Source organism: Protomyctophum parallelum (genome assembly GCF_964188405.1).
Source record: "Protomyctophum parallelum genome assembly, chromosome: 18".
Classification (NCBI taxonomy): Eukaryota; Metazoa; Chordata; class Actinopteri; order Myctophiformes; family Myctophidae; genus Protomyctophum; species Protomyctophum parallelum.
This window is the reverse complement of record NC_139716.1, coordinates 38,850,235-38,872,714: the sequence shown is the minus strand read 5'-3', so window position 1 is coordinate 38,872,714 and position 22,480 is coordinate 38,850,235. Positions and strand designations below refer to the sequence as shown.

Sequence of the window (22,480 nt, the reverse complement as noted above, 5' to 3'; positions counted from 1 at the left end):
AGTGTTATTTTTTTTGTTGCAACGTGAACATATTTTTCTCTTGCCATTTGAACTGATATGGAGAGGATACCAGCATCCAATGTAATATGTATAATAAAGGAAACCTTCTGAGTACAGTCATAGGGTAGAAAAGTGTTATGCATTATCAAAAGCGTTATGAATTACTGTTATGCAGAGTTAAACAATTGTGAAAACATAATTTCACAATTTTAATTACGGTAGGCCTACTTTTAAAATTGGCAACAGGGCCTTCATGTTCATTTGCATTACTCCACTATGTAGTGTAGTCGGATTTCACATTCAAAACCACCAACTGTGATCGCATGAATGAGTTTCATGCAGAGCTTGAGGAGGTGCTATACTGTGTTAGCATACATGCTAATCACTTAAACCCTACTTGATAGACCCCCAGGGGTCTAGGTCTCCTCCTTCTCCCCTCCAGTCTACTACACAATCTCTTTGTCTACGCCTTGCAAAAAAAAACTAGAAACAAACTATTAAGAAACAAAATGTAAAATCAATTGATTTGTTTCAATTAAGTATAATCGATTTGTTTCTTTCTCATAAAATAAGAATAACGACAAAATTCAGTATCATCACACATCACATACAGTGTTGGGGAGAAAGATGGTGGGGGGGAGGGGTCATTTGAAAGGTTTATTTTCACGCCTGTTTTAAAAGATGTAAGCATAGGGATGTAAGTGATCTGAAACTATTGGAACTGAATCACTATACATTTGAAGCTGATGAATGAATGCTACTCTCCAGTATCTCCCGAGTCTCCCCTGATTGGGATCAAACTGCATTGGCAACCCTGCACCTGAAAATGTCATTTCAGTTTGGAGCTGGAGAGACAGGGAGACCCAAAACAAAATACAAATAGCCTATAATAAACCGTTTCAATTAAACATATAGGCTATCACGTTACCTTTTAATACAACATTTCTGCCTACCCTGTGTAGCCTATACATACATCTGCTCAATTAGTCAAAATGGTCTAAAAAATGGATCTAAAATATGTGATTCTGGATTCTTAACAAGTCACTTGTTTGTTAAGTTGTAGGCCTACGGATTTAATGTCCCACCCTTGACTTGATACCAACTGAACCTGCTGCAACACTATAGCTCTGGTCCATAGCCTTACTGCGGCTATGGACCAGAGCTACTGTACACTACACATCATAAAGCACGTATCGTATCAACTATGGTATCAACCTTAGAGTAAGTAAGATATCAACCAGTAGGTGTCCTCCCGGCACAAAGTATGCAGTGACTGCAGTCCTGTGTTCATCCACAGAGCTTTTAGAGACAATTTAAAGCGAAAAGAACAAGACAAGTGTTGTAGTTGTAGTATTATTTGGGGCCACAGAGTTAAAAGGTCAAATTCCACTGACTAAAAGGAGGTGAGAGGCAGAGATCCATGGGAGAGATGGGGCTGCGTTTGGGGGCGTAGTGTAAACTTTGTTGGTCCTTAAAATTGTAATAGACAGCAGCTGCTGCAGTCTGGACTGGAGGGATCTTGAACCCCATCATGGCAGCCAGGTAGCCCCTTTCGGGACCCTACGTAAAACTTTTCTGATATTTTGCACTGGGTCGAACAAATGTCAGAAACTTCAGTAGCATTTGGGTTCTGCTTGGAGGGCTAGCAGCCAGGTAAAGAAGCACTTTATCATCCCCTTGGTTAGGAATCAGGGGCAGGGGAGTGTTTATGCTTACCGTAATTTATTTTGCCACAGGCATGTTCTTTGTCAGACATTAATAAATGGAAAAGCTGCATGCTCTAGACAAGACACCGATTAAATGTTTTGATGTAGTCCTATATGCAAAAATATATGCTATGAAATGATGTAGGACAAGACAAACAAACACAAACAACCACGTTATTATTATATATTATTATACAATGATGTAGGCTATGTTGACTTTGTAGAATCTACAAAGTCAACATAGCCTACGTCATTGTATAAATATTGCTGGAAAACCACGCCCACTGCCTGTAGATGACGAGGCAGTGGGCGTGGTTTTCTAGCACCACTGAAAAATCTGCCATTTATTTTTCCCATAGAGATTTACAAAAATATTTATATCAATTGTTTACTTTATTGTCAGTTCACAGTTCACACTGAAATGTGTCCTGCGACCCGCTAGCATCCAAGTATGCAGAATACATTATATACACACATTTGACACAATGCTTACAGTCAGTGGCGTGCACAGACATTTAGAGGGACAGGCGCTCAAGTGGAAAAAAAGGGCACTCGATCTAAGGGTAACTCTAGTCACATACAGAATCTATCTTTCTCTCTCTTGCGCTCTTGCTCACTCCCTATGTAATGAAAGGAGTTACAGTTACTCCAACTCATAGTTGGATTCCCATGCATGCACATATAATTTTCACTTTTCTCTTGTTTACATCAACGTTGATTTTAGGAAGCGTTTTTGTGTCATGCCATCATTGCAGGCAGCATCACTGTCACACACAAGTGCTCTCTCTCTCTCATCCCAGTATAACGCCCCACACCCAACCTCAACTGGCACGCACATGCACACACATGCAAACACGCGCACGCACATGCTTTCTATTTTCCACCAGTGTCCACTACTGTACATACAAGATCTTCAAGCTTTTATCAGCGAATCTCAGTTGGTATGGATGGCACATTCATGACATGTCACATGCCTAATGAGTCAATAAATTACAAACCTTTGCCATATATATATATATATATATATATATATATTTAAATACTACATTAACATGTGAATAATATGAAATAGATGTCTTCATGAGTGAATTTTGTTTGTTATGTAGGTCAAATCGTTCCACATGTCTGAGACTCCTCATAATGGGACAGGAAATGTGTTGAGTCAAATTTCACTGACAGAAAGGGGGTGGGATTTGACTCCAAACAGAACAGAGAGATAAAGAGTTTTGGGGCGTTGGTGTAAACTTTGTTGCTCGATATCTTGTAATAAACAGTCTGGATTTTGAAACCATGGCAGGTAAGAAACAAAAATTTGTCTATGATTGTCTACTCAAGGTTTATGTATTTTGCTTCAGGCGCCTATGTTCTTCAGAATAAATTAAAACCAGCTGCAGAGAGGTAAAAACCAAACGGAAGAATTGCGATGTACGTTTTGATGTATGCAAAATATACCAAAGTGATGTTCAGACACGAGGCTGTGCTGTAAATTACCAGCATATAGGCTTTTGCTGTGTAACTTTTGCAAATTATAATGCATATGTTGAATTATTTGTAGACGACGAAGCAGCAATAGGGACAGAAAGCAGCCCATCCCAGTGTACTGGACAAGGGACTCAACAACATGATCCCATCGTCGCTGTCACCTTCCAGAAGGACCCCAACCGCAAACAGAAGTTCCTGGAGGCAGAACCCAAAGCTTTAGGGGTACCTATACCTAGTTAGTATCTACCTACTGCCCAGCTGTTCATCCATGGAAGTTTTGAAATGTCCACCTGTAGTCATTGTCTTCTAATCTAATGTCTTCTTTTGCAAGATCACTCAGATTGGGCTGTGTGTTTATCAAAGCACCTGGTGTGGGTTGGCTTTTGCCAATCACATATCTGGTGGTGAATACTGTGTATTTTTCGCCATCCTAAACCTGCCGGTAAGTGCATTCATAATAATAATAATAATACACTGTAAAGTCTTAAGTGTTAATTTAACTAAGTGAACAAAGAACAAAATGCTATTTGAAAACTCACTGAGGATTTTACTGTGTAAAACAACTACTACTACTACCGCTGGCCTACTAATAATAATAACAATTACCTATTTTTGCACATTCTCTAAAGCAGACAAAGTTAGTTTTGCTCATAAATGATTTGAAACCAGCCTAGAACAAGCAAACAACAATTAAGAAGATGAAAACACAAGAACAGGGAACAAAACCAAAATACGCTAAATATAAAGCAGCAGTGCATACAAGCAAAATATGACAAAAGAGGTAAACAAGACAGCTGTATGTATTTATTTATGTTTGTGAATATTACTCTCCACACTTGGCAGGGGGCTTTCTTGAAGTAAAACAAAAGCACCATTCATATAGGCTACAACTTTCTTGTTTAACGTCATATTTATGTAAACGTACAAAGTGTTTCGTTTCAGCTTTGGACGTAAAGCTACAGTACAATACAGGGCTTATTTTAATGAATGAAATGTTATTTTACCAATCTGGTTGGAGAAGGTCTCGCTAGAACTCTTCCATTGAGACATTTAGGTGGTGTCGGTTATCAAAGTGGGGTCCTTTGGGGGTTCCAGGGGGTCCCCAGTCACACACTGCTTCTATATCCACTGATCCACTCAACCCAGACTGACAGCAACCTACACATGCAGCGAATTGATCCCATTGTAAAACTAAAAAATTAACAGAATTTTGCTTGTTTAAACCACATTCAACATGGTGTCCATATTTTAATTTAAATAAGTGTAAACTTTCAAAAAAATGTAAGAATTATATAGGCCTATATTTATTTTCTTCTTTTTTCTAAATGGTCAAAATCTTCAAAAACAAATGCAAAGAATTGCAGATTTACAAGCTCTCAACATGTCACGAATGGATTCCACGCTTTGTGAGCTTGTAGATCGGTAGCCTAATCTGTGACCTCCATAGTAGATCAGCTAGCTTAGTTATTTGTTGTACAACAGAGTTTATAGAGCTTAACTGGCTATAGAGAAACTGATATTGACAATGTATTTTTTTTCTTTTCTTTTTTCACTGTGCTTTTTACAGGTGATAATAGCTGGGAGCCTCGCCATAGCAGCACAGAACCTCCACCTCCCTACTGTAAGTCCTACTTGTCCTCCAACATAAATGCCTTGCATGATATGGAGGACAAAAACTAAACAAACGTATACAATCAAATTCAATTACATTTGTAAAACAATCAAGTAAAAAAATGTCCCCTCAATTTTCTAACAGCTCAGGGCATGTCTGGCCATGCAGGTGTTGGCCTGTCTTGCATCCATAATAAATGCATTTATCAGTTCCGGGGTTATAATGGTCTTTGGCCCACTCAGAATCTGCACGGAATCTTACAAGGATGCCATTGCTTATTACAACGACACTACATTGGATTGGGAACTGTGTGTCGGTGACGGCTGTTCCCAAACCCAAAGCCAAGATTTCAACATCTGCCTTCAAGTTAGGGTGAGGTCCACCACTTACTATAGTTATCATATTTTTTAGATACCCTTCCTTGCAACTTGATGAGAGGTTTTCAAAAGATATCTCACCATATTTGCTCATTGTCTCATCAATGTCTGTTGACAATCGAACGGCCATTCAAATCATAGGTTTGTTTGACAGGATGGCTACAGTCACCTCTACGCCGGGTTCATGCTCATCCAGGCTGCTTTGGTGGCCATCTCCTGCACGCTCGCTTCCTATTGCTGCAAGGTGGTCAACTGCTGCTCGCCAGGCTCCAAAATGGTAAACAAAGAGAGTTAATGCATGCACTCAAGATAAAAATAATATATATCCATTAATATAGATCAGATTCACTGCCAGAGTAAATACATAAATAATCCATCGTCTGTCAGCTTTCTTTCTTTCTTTTTTAAGTGGTGCAACCATTTCAAGAAACAGCAATGTCCGTCCCTTACTCCTTTGTGTGTCTGTCTGTCTGTTTATTTGTTCTCGTTTTTCCATAGCTTTTAAATACCGGTAGTCACAGAATATTTATATCCAGTATATTTATTTCAAGTGAGTGGGATTGGGAATTGCTTTACAATGAATCATAATTCTAGAATGACCATGAGTAAATCATTATCATGACAAAAGAGAATATATTTTAAAAATCAACTTGGCCCGGCCCGGCATAGCGGTCCGGTCACCCTAGGCTCCTAATGCGGCATGGCGGTGCGAAGCTGGTTTGAGTCCCATTCCTGAGGACCGTTGCTATATGTCAATCCCCATCTCTCTCCCCTAATTTCCTGTCTGTCTCCATTTTCCACATCAATAAAGGCAAAAACACTTATAATATATATTCATATAACAAAACAAAAAAATTATGGTACATTTGATCAATGTTAGATAGCTCATGTCTCCGTTTTATTGGGCACGGCCCGCACGGCACTAACTGTACATGTATTGCCACCAAAGAGGTAATAAATGACAAACCTTTTTCATTGTCCCAGCCGGTAATCACAGTACAAGCCTCTCCTGCTCAGCAAAACTAGACCTTGCATGAGGGCAACTACCAGACACCTTCTAGCCATGGCAGCACAATGGGGCTGAAGATTGAGGAACATTCCATGGACCTTGGACTGACGAATATATATATATATATATATATATAATGGTGCAAATGGAAATGTATCACAAACATTACTATTTAAACACTACTATTTAAATACTACATTAACATGTGAAGAATATAAAATATTAAATAGATGTCTTCATGAGTGAATTTTGTTTGTTATGAAGGTCAAATCGTTCCACATGTGTGAGACTCCTCATAATGGGACAGGAAATGTGTTGAGTCAAATTTCACTGACAGAAAGGGGGTGGGATTTGACTCCAAACAGAACAGAGAGATAAAGAGTTTTGGGGCGTTGGTGTAAACTTTGTTGCTCGATATCTTGTAATAAACAGTCTGGATTTTGAAACCATGGCAGGTAAGAAACACATTCCTGTTTCATCATATTATTTGTCTATGATTGTCTACTCAAGGTTTATGTATTTTGCTTCTCAGGCGCCTATGTTCTTCAGAATAAATTAAAACCAGCTGCAGAGAGGTAAAAACCAAACGGAAGAATTGCGATGTACGTTTCGACGTATGCAAAATATACCAAAGTGATGTTCAGACACGAGGCTGTGCTGTAAATTACCAGCATATAGGCTTTTGCTGTGTAACTTTCGCAAATTATAATGCATATGTTGAATTATTTGTAGACGACGAAGCAGCAATAGGGACAGAAAGCAGCCCATCCCAGTGTACTGGACAAGGGACTCAACAACATGATCCCATCATCGCTGTCACCTTCCAGAAGGACCCCAACCGCAAACAGAAGTTCCTGGAGGCAGAACCCAAAGCTTTAGGGGTACCTATACCTAGTTAGTATCTACCTACCTACCGCCCAGCTGTTCATCCATGGAAGTTTTGAAATGTCCACCTGTAGTCATTGTCTTCTAATCTAATGTCTTCTTTTGCAAGATCACTCAGATTGGGCTGTGTGTTTATCAAAGCACCTGGTGTGGGTTGGCTTTTGCCAATCACATATCTGGTGGTGAATACTGTGTATTTTTCGCCATCCTAAACCTGCCGGTAAGTGCATTAATAATAATAATAATACACTGTAAAGTCTTAAGTGTTAATTTAACTAAGTGAACAAAGAACAAAATGCTATTTGAAAACTCACTGAGGATTTTACTGTGTAAAACAACTACTACTACTACCGCTGGCCTACTAATAATAATAACAATTACCTATTTTTGCACATTCTCTAAAGCAGACAAAGTTTGTTTTGCTCATAAATGAAACCAGCCTAGAACAAGCAAACAACAATTAAGAAGATGAAAACACAAGAACAGGGAACAAAACCAAAATACGCTAAATATAAAGCAGCAGTGCATACAAGCAAAATATGACATAAGAGGTAAACAAGACAGCTGTATGTATTTATTTATGTTTGTGAATATTACTCTCCACACTTGGCAGGGGGCTTTCTTGAAGTAAAACAAAAGCACCATTCATATAGGCTACAACTTTCTTGTTTAACGTCATATTTATGTAAACGTACAAAGTGTTTCAGCTTTGGACGTAAAGCTACAGTACAATACAGGGCTTATTTTAATGAATGAAATGTTATTTTACCAATCTGGTTGGAGAAGGTCTCGCTAGAACTCTTCCATTAAGACATTTAGGTGGTGTCGGTTAGGACAGTGGTTATCAAAGTGGGGTCCTTTGGGGGTTCCAGGGGGTCCCCAGTCACACACTGCTTCTATATCCACTCAACCCAGACTGACAGCAACCTACACATGCAGCGAATTGATCCCATTGTAAAACTAAAAAATTAACAGAATTTTGCTTGTTTAACCACATTCAACATGGTGTCTATATTTTAATTGAAATAAGTGTAAACTTTCAAAAAAATGTAAGAATTATATAGGCCTATATTTATTTTCTTCTTTTTTCTAAATGGTCAAAATCTTCAAAAACAAAGCAAAGAATTGCAGATTTACAAGCTCTCAACATGTCACGAATGGATTCCACGCTTTGTGAGCTTGTAGATCGGTAGCCCAATCTGTGACCTCCATAGTAGATCAGCTAGCTTAGTTATTTGTTGTACAACAGAGTTTATAGAGCTTAACTGGCTATAGAGAAACTGATATTGACAATGTATTTTCTTTCTTTTCTTTTTTCACTGTGCTATTTACAGGTGATAATAGCTGGGAGCCTCGCCATAGCAGCACAGAACCTCCACCTCCCTACTGTAAGTCCTACTTGTCCTCCAACATAAATGCCTTGCATGATATGGAGGACAAAAACTAAACAAACGTATACAATCAAATTCAATTACATTTGTAAAACAATCAAGTAAAAAAATGTCCCCTCAATTTTCTAACAGCTCAGGGCATGTCTGGCCATGCAGGTGTTGGCCTGTCTTGCATCCATAATAAATGCATTTATCAGTTCCGGGGTTATAATGGTCTTTAGCCCACTCAGAATCTGCAAGGATTATTACAAGGATGCTTATTACAACGACACTACATTGGATTGGGATTGGCTTGAGTGTGTCGGTGATGGCTGTTCCCAAACCCAAAGCCAAGATTTCAACATCTGCCTTCAAGTTAGGGTGAGGTCCACCACTTACGATAGTTATCATATTTTTTAGATACCCTTCCTTGCAACTTGATGAGAGGTTTTCAAAAGATATCTCACCATATTTGCTTATTGTCTCATCAATGTCTGTTGACAATCGAACGGCCATTCAAGTCATAGGTTTGTTTGACAGGATGGCTACAGTCACCTCTACGCCGGGTTCATGCTCATCCAGGCTGCTTTGGTGGCCATCTCCTGCACGCTCGCTTCCTATTGCTGCAAGGTGGTCAACTGCTGCTCGCCAGGCGCCAAAATGGTAAACAAAGAGAGTTAATGCATGCACTCAAGATAAAAATAATATATATCCACTAATATAGATCAGATTCACTGCCAGAGTAAATACATAAATAATCCATCGTCTGTCAGCTTTCTTTCTTTCTTTTTTAAGTGCTGCAACCATTTCAAGAAACAGCAATGTCCGTCCCTTACTCCTTTGTGTGTCTGTCTGTCTGTTTATTTGTTCTCGTTTTTCCATAGCTTTTAAATACCGGTAGTCACAGAATATTTATATCCAGTATATTTATTTCAAGTGAGTGGGATTGGGAATTGCTTTACAATGAATCATAATTCTAGAATGACCATGAGTAAATCATTATCATGACAAAAGAGAATATATTTTAAAAATCAACTTGGCCCGGCCCGGCATAGCGGTCCGGTCACCCTAGGCTCCTAATGCGGCATGGCGGTGCGAAGCTGGTTTGAGTCCCATTCCTGAGGACCGTTGCTATATGTCAATCCCCATCTCTCTCCCCTAATTTCCTGTCTGTCTCCATTTTCCACATCAATAAAGGCAAAAACACTTATAATATATATTCATATAACAAAACAAAAAAATTATGGTACATTTGATCAATGTTAGATAGCTCATGTCTCCGTTTTATTGGGCACGGCCCGCACCACTAACTGTACATGTATTGCCACCAAAGAGGTAATTAATGACAAACCTTTTTCATTGTCCCAGCCGGTAATCACAGTACAAGCCTCTCCTGCTCAGCAAAACTAGACCTTGCATGAGGGCAACTACCAGAGACCTTCTAGCCATGGCAGCACAATGGGGCTGAAGATTGAGGAACATTCCATGGACCTTGGACTGACAAATATATATATATATATATATATATATATATATATATATATATAATGGTGCAAATGGAAATGTATCACAAACATTACTATTTAAACACTACTATTTAAATACTACATTAACATGTGAAGAATATAAAATATTAAATAGATGTCTTCATGAGTGAATTTTGTTTGTTATGAAGGTCAAATCGTTCCACATGTGTGAGACTCCTCATAATGGGACAGGAAATGTGTTGAGTCAAATTTCACTGACAGAAAGGGGGTGGGATTAGACTCCAAACAGAACAGAGAGATAAAGAGTTTTGGGGCGTTGGTGTAAACTTTGTTGCTCGATATCTTGTAATAAACAGTCTGGATTTTGAAACCATGGCAGGTAAGAAACACATTCCTGTTTCATCATATTATTTGTCTATGATTGTCTACTCAAGGTTTATGTATTTTGCTTCTCAGGCGCCTATGTTCTTCAGAATAAATTAAAACCAGCTGCAGAGAGGTAAAAACCAAACGGAAGAATTGCGATGTACGTTTTGACGTATGCAAAATATACCAAAGTGATGTTCAGACACGAGGCTGTGCTGTAAATTACCAGCATATAGGCTTTTGCTGTGTAACTTATAAATTATAATGCATATGTTGAATTATTTGTAGACGACGAAGCAGCAATAGGGACAGAAAGCAGCCCATCCCAGTGTACAGGACAAGGGACTCAACAACATGATCCCATCGTCGCTGTCACCTTCCAGAAGGACCCCAACCGCAAACAGAAGTTCCTGGAGGCAGAACCCAAAGCTTTAGGGGTACCTATACCTAGTTAGTATCTACCTACCGCCCAGCTGTTCATCCATGGAAGTTTTTAAATGTCCACCTGTAGTCATTGTCTTCTAATCTAATGTCTTCTTTTGCAAGATCACTCAGATTGGGCTGTGTGTTTATCAAAGCACCTGGTGTGGGTTGGCTTTTGCCAATCACATATCTGGTGGTGAATACTGTGTATTTTTCGCCATCCTAAACCTGCCGGTAAGTGCATTAATAATAATAATAATACACTGTAAAGTCTTAAGTGTTAATTTAACTAAGTGAACAAAGAACAAAATGCTATTTGAAAACTCACTGAGGATTTTACTGTGTAAAACAACTACTACTACCGCTGGCCTACTAATAATAATAACAATTACCTATTTTTGCACATTCTCTAAAGCAGACAAAGTTTGTTTTGCTCATAAATGAAACCAGCCTAGAACAAGCAAACAACAATTAAGAAGATGAAAACACAAGAACAGGGAACAAAAACAAAATACGCTAAATATAAAGCAGCAGTGCATACAAGCAAAATATGACATAAGAGGTAAACAAGACAGCTGTATGTATTTATTTATGTTTGTGAATATTACTCTCCACACTTGGCAGGGGGCTTTCTTGAAGTAAAACAAAAGCACCATTCATATAGGCTACAACTTTCTTGTTTAACGTCATATTTATGTAAACGTACAAAGAGTTTCAGCTTTGGACGTAAAGCTACAGTACAATACAGGGCTTATTTTAATGAATGAAATGTTATTTTACCAATCTGGTTGGAGAAGGTCTCGCTAGAACTCTTCCATTGAGACATTTAGGTGGTGTCGGTTAGGACAGTGGTTATCAAAGTGGGGTCCTTTGGGGGTTCCAGGGGGTCCCCAGTCACACACTGCTTCTATATCCACTGATCCACTCAACCCAGACTGACAGCAACCTACACATGCAGCGAATTGATCCCATTGTAAAACTAAAAAATTAACAGAATTTTGCTTGTTTAACCACATTCAACATGGTGTCCATATTTTAATTTAAATAAGTGTAAACTTTCAAAAAAATGTAAGAATTATATAGGCCTATATTTATTTTCTTCTTTTTTCTAAATGGTCAAAATCTTCTAGCCCAATCTGTGACCTCCATAGTAGATCAGCTAGCTTAGTTATTTGTTGTACAACAGAGTTTAGTGGCTATAGAGAAACTGATATTGACAATGTATTTTCTTCTTATTTCTTTTCTTTTCTTTTTTCACTGTGCTTTTTACAGGTGATAATAGCTGGGAGCCTCGCCATAGCAGCACAGAACCTCCACCTCCCTACTGTAAGTCCTACTTGTCCTCCAACATAAATGCCTTGCATGATATGGAGGACAAAAACTAAACAAACGTATACAATCAAATTCAATTACATTTGTAAAACAATCAAGTAAGAAAATGTCCCCTCAATTTTCTAACAGCTCAGGGCATGTCTGGCCATGCAGGTGTTGGCCTGTCTTGCATCCATAATAAATGCATTTATCAGTTCCGGGGTTATAATGGTCTTTAGCCCACTCAGAATCTGCAAGGATTATTACAAGGATGCTTATTACAACGACACTACATTGGATTGGGATTGGCTTGAGTGTGTCGGTGACGGCTGTTCCCAAACCCAAAGCCAAGATTTCAACATCTGCCTTCAACTTAGGGTGAGGTCCACCACTTACTATAGTTATCATATTTTTTAGATACCCTTCCTTGCAACTTGATGAGAGGTTTTCAAAAGATATCTCACCATATTTGCTTATTGTCTCATCAATGTCTGTTGACAATCGAACGGCCATTCAAATCATAGGTTTGTTTGACAGGATGGCTACAGTCACCTCTACGCCGGGTTCATGCTCATCCAGGCTGCTTTGGTGGCCATCTCCTGCACGCTCGCTTCCTATTGCTGCAAGGTGGTCAACTGCTGCTCGCCAGGCCCCAAAATGGTAAACAAAGAGAGTTAATGCATGCACTCAAGATAAAAATAATATATATCCACTAATATAGATCAGATTCACTGCCAGAGTAAATACATAAATAATCCATCGTCTGTCAGCTTTCTTTCTTTCTTTTTTAAGTGGTGCAACCATTTCAAGAAACAGCAATGTCCGTCCCTTACTCCTTTGTGTGTCTGTCTGTCTGTTTATTTGTTCTCGTTCTTCCATAGCTTTTAAATACCGGTAGTCACAGAATATTTATATCCAGTATATTTATTTCAAGTGAGTGGGATTGGGAATTGCTTTACAATGAATCATGATTCTAGAATGACCATGAGTAAATCATTATCATGACAAAAGAGAATATATTTTAAAAATCAACTTGGCCCGGCCCGGCATAGCGGTCCGGTCACCTAGGCTCCTAATGCGGCATGGCGGTGCGAAGCTGGTTTGAGTCCCATCCCTGAGGACCGTTGCTATATGTCAATCCCCATCTCTCTCCCCTAATTTCCTGTCTGTCTCCATTTTCCACATCAATAAAGGCAAAAACACTTATAATATATATTCATATAACAAAACAAAAAAATGATGGTACATTTGATCAATGTTAGATAGCTCATGTCTCCGTTTTATTGGGCACGGCCCGCACCACTAACTGTACATGTATTGCCACCAAAGAGGTAATAAATGACAAACCTTTTTCATTGTCCCAGCCGGTAATCACAGTACAAGCCTCTCCTGCTCAGCAAAACTAGACCTTGCATGAGGGCAACTACCAGAGACCTTCTAGCCATGGCAGCACAATGGGGCTGAAGATTGAGGAACATTCCATGGACCTTGGACTGACAAATATATATATATATATATATAATGGTGCAAATGGAAATGTATCACAAACATTACTATTTAAACACTACTATTTAAATACTACATTAACATGTGAAGAATATAAAATATTAAATAGATGTCTTCATGAGTGAATTGTGTTTGTTATGAAGGTCAAATCGTTCCACATGTGTGAGACTCCTCATAATGGGACAGGATATGTGTTGAGTCAAATTTCACTGACAGAAAGGGGGTGGGATTAGACTCCAAACAGAACAGAGAGATAAAGAGTTTTGGGGCGTTGGTGTAAACTTTGTTGCTCGATATCTTGTAATAAACAGTCTGGATTTTGAAACCATGGCAGGTAAGAAACACATTCCTGTTTCATCATATTATTTGTCTATGATTGTCTACTCAAGGTTTATGTATTTTGCTTCTCAGGCGCCTATGTTCTTCAGAATAAATTAAAACCAGCTGCAGAGAGGTAAAAACCAAACGGAAGAATTGCGATGTACGTTTTGACCTATGCAAAATATACCAAAGTGATGTTCAGACACGAGGCTGTGCTGTAAATTACCAGCATATAGGCTTTTGCTGTGTAACTTTTGCAAATTATAATGCATATGTTGAATTATTTGTAGACGACGAAGCAGCAATAGGGACAGAAAGCAGCCCATCCCAGTGTACAGGACAAGGGACTCAACAACATGATCCCATCGTCGCTGTCACCTTCCAGAAGGACCCCAACCGCAAACAGAAGTTCCTGGAGGCAGAACCCAAAGCTTTAGGGGTACCTATACCTAGTTAGTATCTACCTACCGCCCAGCTGTTCATCCATGGAAGTTTTTAAATGTCCACCTGTAGTCATTGTCTTCTAATCTAATGTCTTCTTTTGCAAGATCACTCAGATTGGGCTGTGTGTTTATCAAAGCACCTGGTGTGGGTTGGCTTTTGCCAATCACATATCTGGTGGTGAATACTGTGTATTTTTCGCCATCCTAAACCTGCCGGTAAGTGCATTAATAATAATAATACACTGTAAAGTCTTAAGTGTTAATTTAACTAAGTGAACAAAGAACAAAATGCTATTTGAAAACTCACTGAGGATTTTACTGTGTAAAACAACTACTACTACTACCGCTGGCCTACTAATAATAATAACAATTACCTATTTTTGCACATTCTCTAAAGCAGACAAAGTTTGTTTTGCTCATAAATGAAACCAGCCTAGAACAAGCAAACAACAATTAAGAAGATGAAAACACAAGAACAGGGAACAAAACCAAAATACGCTAAATATAAAGCAGCAGTGCATACAAGCAAAATATGACATAAGAGGTAAACAAGACAGCTGTATGTATTTATTTATGTTTGTGAATATTACTCTCCACACTTGGCAGGGGGCTTTCTTGAAGTAAAACAAAAGCACCATTCATATAGGCTACAACTTTCTTGTTTAACGTCATATTTATGTAAACGTACAAAGTGTTTCAGCTTTGGACGTAAAGCTACAGTACAATACAGGGCTTATTTTAATGAATGAAATGTTATTTTACCAATCTGGTTGGAGAAGGTCTCGCTAGAACTCTTCCATTGAGACATTTAGGTGGTGTCGGTTAGGACAGTGGTTATCAAAGTGGGGTCCTTTGGGGGTTCCAGGGGGTCCCCAGTCACACACTGCTTCTATATCCACTGATCCACTCAACCCAGACTGACAGCAACCTACACATGCAGCGAATTTGATCCCATTGTAAAACTAAAAAATTAAAAATTAACAGAATTTTGCTTGTTTAACCACATTCAACATGGTGTCCATATTTTAATTTAAATAAGTGTAAACTTTCAAAAAAAATTAAGAATTATATAGGCCTATATTTATTTTCTTCTTTTTTCTAAATGGTCAAAATCTTCAAAAACAAATGCAAAAAATTGCAGATTTACAAGCTCTCAACATGTCACGAATCGATTCCACGCTTTGTGAGCTTGTAGATCGGTAGCCCAATCTGTGACCTCCATAGTAGATCAGCTAGCTTAGTTATTTGTTGTACAACAGAGTTTATAGAGCTTAACTGGCTATAGAGAAACTGATATTGACAATGTATTTTCTTCTTATTTCTTTTATTTTCTTTTTTCACTGTGCTTTTTACAGGTGATAATAGCTGGGAGCCTCGCCATAGCAGCACAGAACCTCCACCTCCCTACTGTAAGTCCTACTTGTCCTCCAACATAAATGCCTTGCATGATATGGAGGACAAAAACTAAACAAACGTATACAATCAAATTCATTTGTATTCATTTGTAAAACAATCAAGTAAAAAGAATTCCCCTCAATTTTCTAACAGCTCAGGGCATGTCTGGCCATGCAGGTGTTGGCCTGTCTTGCATCCATAATAAATGCATTTATCAGTTCCGGGGCTCACATCTTTAGCCAACTCAGAATCTGCTGGGACTTTGATGCTTATTACAAGGATGCTTATTACAACGACACTACATTGGATTGGGAACTGTGTGTCGGTGTCGGCTGTTCCCAAACCCAAAGCCAAGATTTCAACATCTGCCGTCAAGTTAGGGTGAGGTCCACCACTTACTATAGTTATCATATTTTTTAGATACCCTTCCTTGCAACTTGATGAGAGGTTTTCAAAAGATATCTCACCATATTTGCTTATTGTCTCATCAATGTCTGTTGACAATCGAACGGCCATTCAAGTCATAGGTTTGTTTGACAGGATGGCTACAGTCACCTCTACGCCGGGTTCATGCTCATCCAGGCTGCTTTGGTGGCCATCTCCTGCACGCTCGCTTCCTATTGCTGCAAGGTGGTCAACTGCTGCTCGCCAGGCCCCAAAATGGTAAACAAAGAGAGTTAATGCATGCACTCAAGATAAAAAATAATATATATCCATATAGCGGTCCGGCATAGCGGTCCGGTCACCTAGGCTCCTAATGCGGCATGGCGGTGCGAAGCTGGTTTGAGTCCCATTCCTGAGGACCGTTGTTATATGTCAATCCCCATCTCTCTCCCCTAATTTCCTGTCTGTCTCCATTTTCCACATCAATAAAGGCAAAAACACTTATAATATATATTCATATAACAAAACAAAAAAATGATGGTACATTTGATCAATGTTAGATAGCTCATGTCTCCGTTTTATTGGGCACGGCCCGCACCACTAACTGTACATGTATTGCCACCAAAGAGGTAATAAATGACAAACCTTTTTCATTGTCCCAGCCGGTAATCACAGTACAAGCCTCTCCTGCTCAGCAAAACTAGACCTTGCATGAGGGCAACTACCAGAGACCTTCTAGCCATGGCAGCACAACGGGGCTGAAGATTGAGGAACATTCCATGGACCTTGGACTGACAAAGATGCCCCAGTTTTAGAAATATATCTATATAGCCAACCAATGCAGAAACAATGCTTTCCAACAATTATTGTAAATCCTTATGTAAGCTCTATGTTGCTTTGGTGTTTGAAGCTTATACTGTAAACTGTTTTCATATAGGCCCTAATTATTTAACCATGAAGCAAAGAAAGTATAAATATCACCACTTTATCACACTAATAACATTGACTGTTCATAGTGAAATGTGATTCTGGAAAAAAAAAACTTGGAAATATAGCACATACAGGTACTAAAATACTATAACAAGTGAAGAATATACAATATATTTCAGATGTCTAAATGAGTTTGACTCTTTTGTTTATGGTATGTAGGTCAAATCCTTCCACGAAGACAGGAAATGTGTTGAGTCAAATTTCACTGACAGAAAGGGGGTGGGATTTGACTCCAAACATAACAGAGAGTGAGAGAGGTTTGGGGTGTGTTGGTGTAAACTTTGTTGGTCGATCATATACTTGTAATAAACAGTCTGGATCTTGAAAACATGGCAGGTAAGAAACACATTCCTGTTTCATCATATTAGTTGTCTGGGATTGTCTACTCTAGGCTTATTTATTTTGCTTCTCGGACGTCTTCGTGTTCTTCAGAATAAATTAATACCAGCTGCAGAGATGGAAACGGAAGACTTTGTATGCAAAATATACCAAAGTGATGTTTATAGACGAGGCTGCCCTCTAAATAACCAGCATATAGGCTTTCGCTGTGTAACTTATAAACTATAATGCACATGTTGAATTTGTAGACGATGAGGAGGCAGCAATAAGGACAGAAAGCAGCCCATCCCAGTGTACTGGACAAGGAACTCAACAACAGGATCCCATCATCGCTGTCACCTTCCAGAAGGACCCCAACCGCAAACAGAAGTTCCTGGAGGCAGAACCCAAAGCTTTAGGGGTACCTATATACCTACTATCTACCTAATGTGTTTACAATGACCCATGGAAGTTTTGAAATCTCAAACAAATGTAATTGTTTTTGTATGTCTTTTGCTAGATCACTCAGATTGGGCTGTGTTTTTATCAAATCAACTGGGTTGGGCTGTCTTTTGCCAATCACATTTCTAGTGATGAAGTGTGTGTATTCTACGGCATTCTAAACCTGCCGGTAAGTGCATAATAATAGTACTAATAATACACTGTAAAGTCCTGAGTATTAATGTAAGGTAATGTAAGTATTAATGTAATGTAAGTGAACAAATGGAATCAAATGCCAGTTGTAAACTCATGTGAGGATTGTACCTTGTATACTACAAGTATTACTACTGATGATAACGTATTTTGACCTATCTGTAAATGGATTGCATTGCATGGAAAGCACTTTACAATGTACTTTACATTCACCCATTTACACACCCGGCAGCCACCAACCTGCTCATCGGGAGCAATTAGGGTTTCAGTGTCTTGCTCAAGGACACTTCGACACTGGCTGTCGCTCTACTTCCTGAGCCAAAGCTGCATCTGTATGATAGCGTATATAAATACAATATAACTATTAACTAGTACGTCAGCAGTGGTTGGAGGAGGTCTCCATACTCTTCCATTTAGACATTTATGCCCCGGTGGTGTCTGTTAGGACACCTACTAGGCTACCGTTATTTGAAGCTGACACCATACCAAACTGGACACTAGATGCACCACCATCTTTCTTGTAGTTAGTTAACCAGCCTGATCTGCTATAGAGCGCTCTATTATGTCAGGTAGTTTGCACACGCACATACAGTGAGTAGGCCGATATGCACACACCGTTTCCGTATCCACTCTTGTTTCTGCCCACTGTAGTGGTTCAAAGAATTGCCGGATAAATACCATGGGCATTTACAGTATAGTAATCTGTATACTGTAGTGCATCCATACGCACATTACAGTATGATGTGTGCAATAACAATGTCCATTACCAACTTTGTTGTCCTACAATGTAGGTTGTGCAGTGCTCCTCTAGGTACACCATCCTCCACCCCCCTTTGAATGTCTTTACTCTTTATTCAAAGAAAATGAACAGACTTTAGTAGGTTTAACCACATTCAATCTGATGTCCATAATGTGGGTATTCTGTAGGTTAAAACCCAAAAAAACAAACAAGATGCTAATACATTTTTAAAATAGCAAAAGCGACAGATCTACAGACTCACAATGTGTCAACGAATCGCCTCTGTGACAATAGAAGTTTGGCTACAACTTTTAGGGCTTACAAGTGGTTAAAGTGAAACTGACCTGGCATTAATTACACTGTTGAAACGTGCAAATGTTGTTGACAGTGTTGATAACTGTGCTTTTTACAGGTGATAATAGCTGGGTGCCTCGCCATAGCAGCACAGAACCTCCACCTCCCTACTGTAAGTCCCAGACGACCTACAACATAAATGCCTGGCATGATATGGATGACAAAAACACAACAAACGATAAACAATCAAATTCAATAAAAAAAAATGTCCTCATTTCCGTCAGCTCAGGGCATGCCTGGGCATGCAGGTGTTGGCCTGTCTTGCATCCATAATAAATGCATTCTTCAGTGCGGCTACTATGGTCGACCACCAACCAGGAAACACAGTCTGCTGGAACTTTTATGACTGGAATGAGACTTTATGGAAACAGTTCACACAAAGTCAAGATTACACCACCTGCCGTCAATTCCTGGTGAGGGCATTTGCCACAGTATTATTGGACTTGATCTCATAGCTGGATAGGATGGTCAACAGTAGCCTACTGTACAGCACACAACAGTGTTTTTGCTCCCAACAGGACGGCTCCAGTCACCTCAATGCTGGGTTCATTCTCATCCAGGCTGCTTTGGTGGCCATCTCCGGCACACTCGCTTCCTATTGCTGCAAGGTGGTCAACTGCTGCTCACCAGCTCCCAAAATGGTAAAGGCGCTAAAACATTCATATTTATCAATTCATAAGGAATCTTGACCCATTCTGACCTCAGATTCTAACTCACTGGAAGAATGGTGGTTCTTTAATGCATTTTGACCTGAGATCAGATTCTAAAAATGTCTTAAATCCTGACAGTTTAAAAAAATAGCAGACCTACAAGCTCGTAGCACGCCACTCGGTGGCGTGCTATGAGCTTGTAGATCTGCTATTTTTTCAATAGCTAAATTACAACATAATGCTAACACCAAAAGGGGTTCCCGCCCAAAATGGGTTTAATCTAGAATGAGCACATGATGAGTAAATAATACAAATGAAAATATATTTTAAAAATCAGCACCCATTTGATCAATGTGGTGAAAGGTACCACTAACTACAACTACATGTGTGATGGATTGACAGCAGTGGTTTTCAACCAGTGGTCTGGGGACCTCCAGTGGTCCTTGAGGGGTTTCCAGGTGGTCCCCAGATAAGTGATGGAGAGTTGGTAACCTACGCTCTCAAGAGTTAACTTATTGTTAAACATCTGCATTACTTAATTTACAATTAAGTGTACACAATTAGAGAATGTAGATCTTTTTTTTATTTTTGATCAACGTTTGCCTGTTATCTCTTCAAAATCTTATCCAAGGAAACATTCAACGTTTTGGGTCCGTCGGGCTAAATCTCATCAAATGGTGGTCCATGGCTCAAATGCCGAATAAATAATGGACCTTAAAATGAAAAGGGTTGAAAACCATTGATTTACAGTACAGCAGTTAAACAAGCTGTACTTACTTACCTGCTCTACCTGGTTTACTTTACTCACTTTACTCAGCGATGAATAAATGTCAAACCTTTTGATGTTTCCCTTCCACAGCCTGTGATCACAGTACAAGCATCTCCTGCTCAGCAATGAGACTAGACTCTGCATGGGGTCAACTACCAGAGACCCTCTAGCCATGGCAGCACAGTGATATTTATCACAACGGAACAAGTGTTTGCATATATACTTACTTACTTACTTACTTATGCCTATGGCTCCTTTTCATGGAGCATAGGCCGTTGACTACAGTTTGCCAGAGTCCTCTATCCTGGCTGGGCCTGCTTTTCCAGCTGTTTCCGTGTCAGTCCACACTGCTTTTGCATATATAGACCTATATTATTAGCCATTAACATTTGACTATTCATCATTAATATGGTGAAATGTGGTTCTGGATTCTGAAAAGACCAAAACATTGGAAGTGTATTGCACATGCTCTACAAATACTACTTTAACATGACAATAAATATTAAATAAAATTCAACCTTCTTGAAGAGTTTGGCTTTTATTGTTTTTTATCTAGGCCTATTCTATCTAGGCCTGGTAAACCCAATTTTCAGAATATGAAATTAGTACAAGGGGGAGGGGTTTACCAGGCTACTATTGATCATCTGTGGTCTGTATATAAATCACCACCATGCTGTAAGTTAGCCCAAAAATCCAACAGATTTGTTTGTGATTAATCCTTGGTGCTCAGGGGCCTCTTGGCCAACCTGTCCGCTTATAAAGGGCAAAGTATCATGAGTCTGCCCAGAGAACCATGAGGACTTGCACTTGGGGTGGCTGGGACAGAGGCCCTGGATCAAAACATACTGTAGGTTATATATGACTATGAGGCAACAACATCTGTAAACACAACATCAATTACACTGTTCGATGTCTCATCACCAGAGATCCGATGAAGGTCAGTTGGACCAAAACGTTTTATTTTATTTTATTAATTCATTTATTTTACATTAAGTGTAGACAGTGTGCAGGATGTCCTTTTGTCCTGACTCAAGCATTGACTGCACCTGAGACAGACATAGAATAGGGTTGTATTGATTGATTGATTGATTTTTATTTTACAGTATGCAGAATGGGTACACTTCAAACGAAAGCAGAAGTCAATAAAAAAATTGTTACTTTGTGGACTATGACTATCCATGATAAAGCATTACACTTATTTACAACAGGGTCCACCATTTTCAATTAATCAGAGTATAAACAAAGGTAAATTCAACGCCTATAGGCTAGGCTATACTCCAGAAGGGATGGTCACTTCACTGATCTCTCAGACTTCAAAATGTATAGTGTACATTCCTACCTGCTGGTTTATAATAGCTAAATACACATGTCAGTCAGTCAGACAGACATGGACATGGCTGTCAGATATCTATTGCTCTTGGACACATTCTTTATTTATTACAGTAGCTCCACCTAGTGGTCATACAATACAATACAGTACAATACTCGATCAAAACCTTGAAACGCAGTGTAACCTCGCGTCACAGCTTTTCACATAGGCTACATATGGAGGTATGTCTGTTTTCAGTTTTCACATGGGTGAAAATTGTGAAATCATTGAGTTATACTATATAGGCCTAGAGTTATTATATATAGACTGCAACCAACAAGGCACGATGGCAATTAACCATATCTACCACTGACTACCAGAACACCGCTCCACTCGTTCTTTATGGTGTCGTTCACAGTTTATTTATTGAGTTGTGCTTGAAATGTACTGTAATTCTGCAAACTATCAATTAATCAATCGTATGGAAATGTTTTCATATTTTGTTTTTGACAGTGGTGGAAAAAAAATCCGGAATTCAAAATGTAAAAAAAAAAAAAAAAAAAAAGCACTGTGAAAGTAATTATGCGTTTAAAATAACATAAAGGACTGAGTATTTAATT

The 22,480-nt window shown here is 39.0% G+C and overlaps 4 protein-coding genes across 13 annotated transcripts; all 4 read left to right on the top strand.

Moving 5' to 3' along the window:
• Positions 1–2,904: 2,904 nt before the first annotated feature.
• On the top strand, positions 2,905–6,374 carry LOC310875431 (uncharacterized protein). 2 transcript variants are annotated; one of them, XM_083788660.1, is made up of 7 exons: positions 2,905–3,003; positions 3,262–3,410; positions 3,520–3,630; positions 4,756–4,809; positions 4,945–5,172; positions 5,332–5,454; positions 6,162–6,374. In XM_083788660.1, exons 1-7 carry the CDS (start codon positions 2,997–2,999, stop codon positions 6,201–6,203), a joined length of 714 nt encoding a protein of 237 aa, XP_083644786.1. In that variant the 5' UTR covers positions 2,905–2,996; the 3' UTR covers positions 6,204–6,374. The 2 variants fall into 2 exon arrangements, with proteins under 2 accessions (XP_083644786.1, XP_083644787.1); XM_083788661.1 differs by lacking the exons at positions 4,945–5,172; positions 5,332–5,454 and having other exon boundaries at positions 6,162–6,367.
• Positions 6,375–6,490: 116 nt separating this feature from the next.
• On the top strand, positions 6,491–9,943 carry LOC310875432 (uncharacterized protein). 3 transcript variants are annotated; one of them, XR_014570651.1, is made up of 7 exons: positions 6,491–6,641; positions 6,919–7,080; positions 7,181–7,291; positions 8,406–8,459; positions 8,595–8,822; positions 8,982–9,104; positions 9,810–9,943. XR_014570651.1 is itself a non-coding variant. In XM_083788662.1 (7 exons), exons 1-7 carry the CDS (start codon positions 6,635–6,637, stop codon positions 9,849–9,851), a joined length of 714 nt encoding a protein of 237 aa, XP_083644788.1. In that variant the 5' UTR covers positions 6,498–6,634; the 3' UTR covers positions 9,852–9,943. The 3 variants fall into 3 exon arrangements, 2 of the variants coding, with proteins under 2 accessions (XP_083644789.1, XP_083644788.1); XM_083788662.1 differs by having other exon boundaries at positions 6,498–6,641; positions 6,919–7,067; XM_083788663.1 differs by lacking the exons at positions 8,595–8,822; positions 8,982–9,104 and having other exon boundaries at positions 6,496–6,641; positions 6,919–7,067; positions 9,810–9,896.
• A 264-nt stretch (positions 9,944–10,207) lies between these two features.
• LOC310875510 (uncharacterized protein) lies at positions 10,208–16,876 on the top strand. Of its 6 annotated transcripts, none has more exons than XM_083788776.1 (13): positions 10,208–10,307; positions 10,583–10,731; positions 10,841–10,951; positions 11,990–12,043; positions 12,179–12,406; positions 12,566–12,688; positions 13,393–13,868; positions 14,146–14,294; positions 14,404–14,514; positions 15,654–15,707; positions 15,847–16,074; positions 16,234–16,356; positions 16,740–16,876. In XM_083788776.1, exons 7-13 carry the CDS (start codon positions 13,862–13,864, stop codon positions 16,779–16,781), a joined length of 714 nt encoding a protein of 237 aa, XP_083644902.1. In that variant the 5' UTR covers positions 10,208–10,307; positions 10,583–10,731; positions 10,841–10,951; positions 11,990–12,043; positions 12,179–12,406; positions 12,566–12,688; positions 13,393–13,861; the 3' UTR covers positions 16,782–16,876. The 6 variants fall into 6 exon arrangements, with proteins under 6 accessions (XP_083644902.1, XP_083644899.1, XP_083644900.1 ...); XM_083788773.1 differs by having other exon boundaries at positions 16,221–16,356; XM_083788774.1 differs by having other exon boundaries at positions 10,583–10,744; positions 16,221–16,356.
• LOC310875511 (uncharacterized protein) lies at positions 16,823–21,068 on the top strand. 2 transcript variants are annotated; one of them, XM_083788779.1, is made up of 7 exons: positions 16,823–16,957; positions 17,655–17,806; positions 17,906–18,016; positions 19,191–19,244; positions 19,357–19,545; positions 19,651–19,773; positions 20,642–21,068. In XM_083788779.1, the coding sequence occupies exons 1-7, from the start codon at positions 16,927–16,929 to the stop codon at positions 20,678–20,680; spliced, it is 699 nt and encodes a 232-aa protein (XP_083644905.1). In that variant the 5' UTR covers positions 16,823–16,926; the 3' UTR covers positions 20,681–21,068. The 2 variants fall into 2 exon arrangements, with proteins under 2 accessions (XP_083644905.1, XP_083644906.1); XM_083788780.1 differs by lacking the exon at positions 16,823–16,957 and adding an exon at positions 17,280–17,403.
• The last annotated feature ends 1,412 nt before the right edge of the window (positions 21,069–22,480 follow it).

What these genes read in the sequence shown, in the direction of transcription:
- LOC310875510 (XM_083788775.1), top strand. An exon ending in TCGCCATCCTAAACCTGCCG is followed by an intron (nt 14,515 to 15,653) that starts GTAAGTGCATTA and finishes TGCTTTTTACAG; the next exon opens with GTGATAATAGCTGGGAGCCT. An exon ending in GCTCGCCAGGCCCCAAAATG is followed by an intron (nt 16,357 to 16,739) that starts GTAAACAAAGAG and finishes TCATTGTCCCAG; the next exon opens with CCGGTAATCACAGTACAAGC.
- LOC310875511 (XM_083788779.1), top strand. Translation starts at nt 16,927, where the DNA reads ATGCTTTCCAACAATTATTGTAAATCCTTAT. An exon ending in AGAACCTCCACCTCCCTACT is followed by an intron (nt 19,245 to 19,356) that starts GTAAGTCCCAGA and finishes CATTTCCGTCAG; the next exon opens with CTCAGGGCATGCCTGGGCAT. An exon ending in GCTCACCAGCTCCCAAAATG is followed by an intron (nt 19,774 to 20,641) that starts GTAAAGGCGCTA and finishes TCCCTTCCACAG; the next exon opens with CCTGTGATCACAGTACAAGC.
- LOC310875431 (XM_083788660.1), top strand. An exon ending in AGAACCTCCACCTCCCTACT is followed by an intron (nt 4,810 to 4,944) that starts GTAAGTCCTACT and finishes ATTTTCTAACAG; the next exon opens with CTCAGGGCATGTCTGGCCAT. An exon ending in ACATCTGCCTTCAAGTTAGG is followed by an intron (nt 5,173 to 5,331) that starts GTGAGGTCCACC and finishes TTTGTTTGACAG; the next exon opens with GATGGCTACAGTCACCTCTA.
- LOC310875432 (XM_083788662.1), top strand. An exon ending in TCGCCATCCTAAACCTGCCG is followed by an intron (nt 7,292 to 8,405) that starts GTAAGTGCATTA and finishes TGCTATTTACAG; the next exon opens with GTGATAATAGCTGGGAGCCT. An exon ending in AGAACCTCCACCTCCCTACT is followed by an intron (nt 8,460 to 8,594) that starts GTAAGTCCTACT and finishes ATTTTCTAACAG; the next exon opens with CTCAGGGCATGTCTGGCCAT.